We start from the raw sequence: 8,994 nt of genomic DNA, 5'->3' as shown, positions 1-8,994 counted from the left end.
GGACTTTGACTCCTACGTGACTTACAGTTTAATTTGTAACAATTTGTGACATTTCAAACATGTTATCAGGTATTTATCTAGATGTCAAAGGAAATAAAACATACACCTGTGCAAAAATGTGTATTTATCATCATTTAGGAGATGCCAAACAGCACTGTTAAGAAAAGAGATAGAGTACACAGGAACATCTTTATATATTAGCTTTGTTTATCTTCCCCTCCACCCTTGACAGAAGACGTGATACAGAAAAAAAAAAAAAAAAACTGTATAGCTGAGAGCAAGCGGAATTGACCATTTTCAGTTTGATCACACATAACCTCTGGAAAATCTCTACTAGTCATTTCTTTTTCCAAATATATACAGCTAGGCTAATTCAAGGTTGTATACAGATAAGGTATAATGCACAAACTGCCCTCCCGTATTCTGCATCCTTCAATATAAATATTTATGGGGTGTGAATGGAGACAACCAACAGTATTACCCTACAACAGAATGGTACCGTGTGACCTGCCAGGCTCTCTCCTGTGTAAGGACTGTGGGGTAGATTTAGGATGCCCTTCATGTCTGTAGTGAGCACACATCATTAAGGGAGGATTTATGTACCCAGTGACCAGAGGGGGGCAGCACTGGCTAGTCTTTCGCATGGGTCCACAGGGCTAATGGGGTTTCATCCGTCATGTAATCCAAAAGGTGTCCCACAACAAGGATTAGCACATGACCACAGAGATGAGTCCATCCCCAGCCTGCACCCTTCCAGTCTTTTCCAGTCCAGTCTGGTGGCTCTTATCATTTCAAAAAGATGACGTAGAAAGCCATGGCCAGACAGGAAACCGCCACAGGGATGTGAAGCCGAGTCCCAATTACCGCAGCTGAGGAGAGAGATGGAGGATCAAGGGGATGAGTGCAGAAATTAACGGACTAACTACAAACATACAGATCTAGGAGAATAAAGCAAAACCATGTGAGCAGATTTTGTTGCTGACGGTATGGCAAGAAGAGCACAGATGGAACTAATAACATTAACAATGGCTTGGGTCCATTAATGCATCCCAGTGAGCCTTTATGCCGATCAGTCAGCACACACATAATGCAAAGCCCTCTATGCTAGATGTGAAGCTACTGATTAATGTTATTAATTACACCATTTTAGCTATGAAATGTTTTACTGGCATTCTCTACCACCCGATATGAATCCACCTGAGAACGTGTTTAACTTGCTGAAGATAAGAGTGAAAACAAGATTCCCTAAAGGTAAACAGGAAGTAAAGATGGCTGCAGTGCATGTCTCCAGGGAAGATAAAGTGTCTGCTGAGGTCTGCATGTCCCACATTTCAACACACCCAATCAGTTGGAGTTTAAAGGATTCAACACCATATACTGTGATGATTGTGTTAAATCATTTTTGGTCCCCTTTAATTGGTAAACTGGGTCCGAAAAGGACCATAATTTTACATGGATTACAACAAGCATGGATGCTCACACTCAAATCAAAGCAGAAAGTTGAGATATTGACTGATTTAAAATCCACTGTGCTGCAACACAGCGTCAGCATGACATAAACATGTTCAATGACTCCATAGGGTGGTGTGGAATAGATGATGAGAGACTGCTTTCATGCAGCAAGATGTTTTTTTTTTTCTCCAAATTTATAAAACACATATGGATATTTTTTTAATTCAGAAAGACACAAAAGATGTCAAAGACACTTCTGACGCCTGCCTTTCAAATATCATGTTGGGGAAAAAAAAGAAGCTTTAGGGATTCCCATGAAGACATTTTGTGTAGAGATCACAGGGGTGTGTGAAATCAGCATATTCATTCATTACACATCTACCTTTGTAGAAGACACCCCACACTCCTTTCTTCTCCGACAGCAGCCAGCTGTTGATGCGAGGCACCTTCTTGAGGTATGCACACGTGCAGATGAACAGCAGCCCAAACACCAGGATGCCATCGAGAGAGTACACTATGGAGGAAGTGGAAGATAGCATCACACAGTCTGCCTGACGTGCCAGTGGCCTGAATGCACTGCTTGTTCAACTTATTCCCACAGTACCAAACAAATCCTGTTTGCTGAGTTACATAAGACCACAGAAATAGAACATGAAGAAACACGAGAGTTTACATCTCCTGGTCCACATTAACTTGGCACCACAGAACATAAAAGCAATACTCTACACAATTTGAAGTAATTTAAACAGCAACACCCTGTCTTGTGGTAGACTTTCACTTTAACCTACAAGACCGAGGTGTGCTGTTGCTGAGTTAAATCCAAGATGTTTATAATCTACCGTTCAGCACTAAAAGGCTTATATTTTAAGAATTATCGCCAAGTACATATGCCAACAGGTGTTCTCACCTTTTTTTTGTTTTTTGTTATGATCGAGCAAGCTGTGTGGATTTTTCATAGCCGACAGCATAACGTAAATCAAAGCTAGTTAGCAAGAAAACAAGTAGCCTGACAACATCATAACACCATCATATGAGAGGTATGAAGACCTGAGCTTTCACCAAGGGCGACAAACTGTGCAATTGACCTGTAATTGTAACAAAGAAGCGATACAGCACTGCTAACATTACTAAAGAAGAATTAGTTTCGGTGCTAGCAGGCTAACAGTGTTGCCCAGGGCCACGTCTACAGCTAACCTAGCTTCCACGTTAGCCTCCCGTCCAAGAAGTAGCTAACCAAACTTGTGCTATAGGTTACACTTCTTAGCTGGTGGCACGACACAGTAAACCTACCATTTGTCATATTCGCAGTTTAATCTCTGACAATGTTATATGACTGTTTCTTCCTTGAACTCAGCAATCCATCATGAAATTATAAAGTGGAGATGTAATACTGCACTCCGTTTCGCCGTCGCTCGGGTTGACATTTCCGGTTTCACTTCTTCTTCTTCTATTTCTTCAAAGTCTATTGGGGTTGGCAAATGACGAATTGGCGCATTACCGCCACCAACTGGTATGAGCCAGATTGTCGACTGTTTACAGTACTCATGCAAAAAAACTCATATCTTCTCAGAGGCGCCGTCAAGGGGGCCGTCAAAAATGCCTGCCCCCCCCAGTTCTGATACGTCAAGTTCACATTTGAAAATTTCGGAAATAGGAAATACGTTGTCCGAGTGTAAGTGAAGGCAGCACTGCAGCAGCTGCTGCCCAAACTCAGAGACGGACAGTGGAAGTCATTTTCAACGGCAGCTGTTGAGACAACCAGACTACCAACAGGTAAGTCAGTCAAACAGTACTTACTTTTAGAACAAATAGTATGTGTTTGGTAAACTGTGTCTGTGCTGAACCTCCTGCTGGCTGCTCTCCGTTACTGAGCATCTCATTGGCTTGTGTTAAGGATCACCAGCACCTGTGCAGTGATGCTACGGCAATTTGCAGCTGCTCATCCTACTGCTGGACCAACAGGTGAGCTGAGAACAGGGTCCCTCATGAGGAAATGAATGGCAAGAGAGTAACTTTACCTGGATAAACGTGTGGTAACAAGGTGTCAACACTGAGTTATGAATCCTGGTGCAACAACAGAAAGCTTCTTATTCATGTTTACTGGTAGATGAGTTTGAACAGTCAGAACAGAAGTGACTGTGGGTCCATAATACAACTGTAATCTGGGATTACTATGGAACAGCTACTCATGTTATTACTGTTGTTTATTTTCCTCATGTTTCATCACAGATATTTCCCAGTCAACATCAGAGGGCCCAAACAGCAGCATCTCAAGTTTTTCCTTCGTACTCTTCAAGGGGACAGAAGACGAGGCTTCAAGAAAGACTGGCACAGTGTGCACACATGGCTAGAATACTCTCAGAGCTGTGGCCAAATGTCTACTGTCAAAGACAATGCTTTGTTTTGTGGACATAGTCTGTTCCATGTTCACAGCAGAATAAAGCTGTATTGAAAACAATCAAAGGCCTCAGTGTGGTGCTTTTAAACTTGAGTAGACTTGTTCCCTGTAACTGTTTAGTTCATTACATGAATGTACTCCCTAATAGTAAAGCTGTATAATACAACTACCCTATTAGAACAATGAATGTCCTAACTCATAAATAAACCAACACTTAATAAAACAGGCTTGTACTGTATTAGTCCATGTACATCTAAGTAACGTTAACTGTAAAATTAGAAAGTATATGAGTACATGATTCCTTAACTCTCATACTGACACTGATTTTGACTAGCCTCAATACTTACAACAGCTTTTCTTCTTGAAATTCCGTTATTGTTTTTGGTTGTGGTGTGCCACCCCAGGATTTTCACTGGCCCTATCTGGCCCCCCCTGTGAAAAATTTTTGGGGGCGCCCCTGTATCTTCTCAATCAAATAACCTAATCTAAGAAACTAAAATGAGATCATCAGCTTTTATTCTTATTTTATTATCTTTTAAATGCAATTTAATGTTTCTGTGTCTTGTTTTTATTGTGTTTTTATTGCATTGTGTTTTATGTCCCTGTAAAGCACTCTGAATTGCCTTGCGTCTGAAAGTAGCTATATAAGTAAATTTGCCTTGCCTTGAGTCCTTTTGTGGAGTGTCTATTAGATCAAAATGTAGGTTTTGAGTCATCTGGTTTCTCTCTAAAAGTTTAGTACAACATGCTCTGCTGTTTCTTGTTGCCCCCATCAGTCACATCTGCCTGTGTTATGTTTTATTACGTTGATATTATTGTCTTGTGTTTCTTGTTCCTCGCTGCACAGCAGGAGCATTCCCCCACTTTACTCTGAACTCAGTAAGTCTGTCCTTTCCTCTCTTCCTTCCTCTGCTTATGCCACCGTTCCTTTAATCTCTGCTTAATGCTGCCCTTCATTTCTATCTTGTTGAAGCTAATTGCCAAATCAGTGTGATCATTTTTTTGTGGTCTCCTTTGCAACATAATGTGCAATTTAATTTAATTTGATACCAATATGTGCAGATACCCATAAAAATATTAACATGAGACCCATGAATTCTGTATTAAGATTTTTGTACTTCTATGAAAATGTCTGATCTGCTGAGTGAATGACTGTAAACTTACTAGTGATGAGCTTGAACTTGTGTCCTCCATCCACTGCACTGTTCCACACTTTCCAAGCACTTCTCCTGTGGACACAGACAATTCCTCACTGATCATTTTCCCTCCTTTGATATGAAACTCTGAAACAATGAACTAGTCCTACTTTATTAACTGAACTGTCTGATGCGTCTGTGCAGATCTGGATGTGAACTGTGGTAACTATCAATACACGCTCGTATGGTATGTGAATTATAAATAAACTCTCTATCCTTGTTCTTCATTCTCTGCTAAATCTACTGTGGCAATAGCACCGTTAGACTGATGTTATTCTAGTTTCACTGGTTTACGAACATTATTTATGTTTTATTTTTGCTGTGGTTCATCTGTTATTACTGCCATCTATTGGACTTCATGATTTATAGCTCCCTGCACACCAACTGATCAATAAGAACTGCACATTTTTATCATTTGATAGTTTTATCACCTTCAGTATTGCCATGAATTCACACCACCATTGGCAATCTTCATCACAGTTTAAAGCTTGCTTCAGTGCTGCGGCCTTTCCTATAAAATATATCACATGCAACACAACCGAGACAACAAAAATGAGACGTGTTTGAAAAAAAAAAAAAAAAGCACACCATGTAGCATGCAGAGGCAGCTAGTACAGTAGAGGAGGAGGAGGAGGAGGAGGAGGAGGAGGAGGGTAGGATTAACAAAGCGGTGAAAAATGCTGGCTGTGCTGCAGCTCTGAACCTGGACCCACCTGGGGCGGCACAGGGGGAAGGATGAGGATTAAACCGAGCTTCCACCCACACATTACAATGAGCTGACACCACAAGACAGCCACCTCCACCTCAGTCCCTGAGGTCCACCGCACAGCAATTTGTGCTGAAAGCCACCAGCCACTGCAGAGAGCTTTCTGTCCAACTCAGCCTCAGTCTCAGTCAGTCAAGAGGGATCTGACTCAGAATACCTGCACTGGCTGTAGCCACCCTGAATGCAACCAACAGGTTTAACAAGTACATGATATCTGCATGCACAGGTACAGTAGAAAAGACCCCTGTCCACAACATAGGCATATGTTATCCCTATGCAGACACATAAACCTAAACCTTCTGTTCATATTAACAACATCTATACAGGTATTTTTTTATCTATAATATATCACATTTGTGTTTTTTAGACCCAGCTTTATACTTTCATTTACCACTGCACGTATTTTGGATCACAAGCAACAATCAGTTCTACTATTTGGAACATCCTCTCTCCATCGTCCTTTCCACTTCGCTCACGATTAATCCCCTCATTTCTATTTAATATGTTGTTATGGAATTGAAATCATCAGAGCCTCTGTATAACCCACATATTAAATTTCCATCTTAAATACTAGGCAGCAGCACAGTGGCATGTGACTCTGTACTGAAACAAATAGATTATAGACAGTTCAATTGAACACACAAGTAGATTTTATTCTTTGCTCCACTGATGACATTTGAATTCACACTGTAGGGATACAAAAGCCATATTTGTTTTGTTTGTTTCATGTTGAATCATCCCCATCATTACACTGTCCTAATCCCTCCATATGTCCCTGCCTCAGAGACAACAGAAGTTTCTCTCCTGAAGGGTGGAACAAAGGGTCGTAAGACACTTAACAAGATTTGATCACACGACAGTGTAGCACACCTGTTCGGATCAGCCTCACTATATCTGCACCTCGCTGAATGTCCTGATAAGCAGTCCCAGCAGCCTCTGCTCCTTCTGCCACTGTGGGAACAGACTTCAACACATCTCTCTTAGCAATGCGTCTCTACCATGGCACACAGGTAAGACAGGCTTCATGGTTTTATCATTGCTTCTGTTTATCCGTTTAACAAACTGGCTCCATAACTTTTTATTTTTGTAAACATTTATCCTTGGATGTATCTTAATGTAATACACAACTCCTTCCACCAACAAAATACTATATGCTGTATCATTTTAAGGACAGCAATGATTACTTTTCTCCCTTGTTTGGATGTGAGCATATTGAGATGTGTTGATTTGCGTTTAAGATTTTTCTTAAGTGCTAAGTTTAATTGCTTCAATATGCTGATGAGTGGCAGACATGTCTGTGTGGATTTGCATATTTTAGGCCCTAAAATCATAAAATAGATATTTGCAACAGTTCAGTTTTCAAAATGCTTTTTACAAACTGACTTACTTACCTGCTGTTCTTTATTCAGGTATCACAAAAAACGGGTCTTCAGCACAGTTTTTTTCTCACAGGTGAGATAAAACCAAACAATTAGTCACATTTAAAGTTCACAGTGTCTAACTGAATCTAAAGAAACAAATGGCATCTTCTTTAGAAGTAACTTTGATATAATTTGAACAGAAGCAGCATCACTTTTTACCATCTAGCTGCCAAGAGAGGCTTTGCACATACTGTGTCTACTGGATAAAACACTGACGGGCACATGTGACTGTGTGTGCTGGCTCGTGTTTATGTGTGTCAGAGAGACATCACTGCTGGATGGCCCCGGCTTGCCAGGTGATGGAGAGTCAACAACAGGAGGGTGGTGACCTCATCAAACCCAGGAAGCTGCCAAATCCTGTCCTGGCTTCCAAACAGCACAGATCCCTTCACCAAGAGCTGCTGTTCTGCTACAGAAGGTGAGAAAACAGTGAGCCGTGTACCTGCTGTCTGGCACCGGTTCACGTCAGCAGCAGGTTCAGGCTGATCCACAAACACACAAACTAGATGTTAGTCGAGGAACGCCTAGCTGGCAGTTTTATGCCTTGAATCATTGTAGATGAGAAGAATTCATTAAGATCATGTTGTTTTCTTGGACCTTCTTTTTGTACCCCCTAAGTGGGCCTGTTTCAATGGCAATGTGACATGTTTCAGGACTCTTCTGTGGTAAAATCAAGTTGTTCTTTCCCTTCATTAAGAAGTAAAATCAGCATTTTATTTATTCGTCTCCTATCCAGTTGACCAGTGTTGTGGTCGGGGATAAGCAATAATTTAGTGGCGTTTAATACGGATCAAGTCAAATGTACAACACTTCACTAAAGATCACGGCTAATCTCTCAGCAGGGGGTTAGCGCTCTCACTTCCTTGTGTCTTAGAAAGCAAAAATAATGTAAATCACTGCAGTAAAATCAGGCTTTGGCCTGCAGTTACTGAAGCAGTACTTCATGTGTCCGCAGAGGTCTCCTGCCCAGAAAAAAGCCGGAGCTGCAGCGTGTGCTGGAGCACAAACAGAGAGAGCAGCACAAGCAGAGGGAGCTGGCCCTCAGTCCTCCCTCCGACTTGGAGGTGAAGCTGCGCACAAGAAAGCAGAGAATACAAGTCGTAAGTATGTTGCTTAGGAGCAAAGATGGAGAACCCCACACAGCCGGGGGGGATGCAGCATTTGTCCTAATCTACTTACGTTTTGGGCACGTGCAGGCGAGCCTGCAGATATCTGCAAATATCCAATCTTATTAAAAGGGATGTCCAATCACAGATGTTTCCTGTCTTGCAGTACGAGCTGGAGGAGAGGAAGAGGAGCGAGAGGCTGCAGAATGTTCCCGAGTTTGTTCATGTGAGAGGAGCCCTGAAACGTAGCCAAACATTTTCCTAGTGACGACCGGAGAAAAGGGACGAATAAACACTGTTTAACATGGAATCCAGACATGCTCACACTGTCAGTTAAAAAGGGGAATAATCCTTGACAACTGAATATCTTTCAGATTGGAATAATCAAAATGTTTTTATATTTGAGAGTAATGCTTAATCATGCAAAGTCAGTTGGTAGCTTGGAGTGAAATTTCATTGTAAAATGCTTTGAGTATTTACTCTAAAATCTGAGTTGGGTTAAGACATCAAGCCAAAGAGTGTTTTTAAACTAGACTCATTCCTCAACCATAATGACTTTATACTGTAGTATTGTTGTAGCAAGTCGGCCTTTTGTAGAGACTTTTATAACATGTATGCGCTTGACTATGACATATTATTAGGATTAAGAATATGA

General features: G+C 41.2%; 2 protein-coding genes across 2 annotated transcripts; one reads left to right on the top strand and one right to left on the bottom strand.

Moving 5' to 3' along the window:
• Positions 1-109: 109 nt before the first annotated feature.
• tmem167b (transmembrane protein 167B) lies at positions 110-2,869 on the bottom strand. Its single transcript, XM_070839793.1, has 3 exons — positions 2,743-2,869; positions 1,835-1,966; positions 110-869 (listed from the first exon to the last, which is right to left on the bottom strand). The coding sequence occupies exons 1-3, from the start codon at positions 2,750-2,752 to the stop codon at positions 787-789; spliced, it is 225 nt and encodes a 74-aa protein (XP_070695894.1). The 5' UTR covers positions 2,753-2,869; the 3' UTR covers positions 110-786.
• Positions 2,870-6,798: 3,929 nt separating this feature from the next.
• LOC139220424 (protein FAM107B) lies at positions 6,799-8,604 on the top strand. The gene is made up of 5 exons (XM_070852519.1): positions 6,799-6,822; positions 7,222-7,264; positions 7,495-7,651; positions 8,189-8,333; positions 8,506-8,604. Exons 1-5 carry the CDS (start codon positions 6,799-6,801, stop codon positions 8,602-8,604), a joined length of 468 nt encoding a protein of 155 aa, XP_070708620.1.
• The last annotated feature ends 390 nt before the right edge of the window (positions 8,605-8,994 follow it).

The sequence above is a fragment of the Pempheris klunzingeri genome, chromosome 2, assembly GCF_042242105.1.
Source record: "Pempheris klunzingeri isolate RE-2024b chromosome 2, fPemKlu1.hap1, whole genome shotgun sequence".
NCBI lineage: Eukaryota > Metazoa > Chordata > Actinopteri > Acropomatiformes > Pempheridae > Pempheris > Pempheris klunzingeri.
This window is presented reverse-complemented; position numbering and strand designations above follow the sequence as displayed.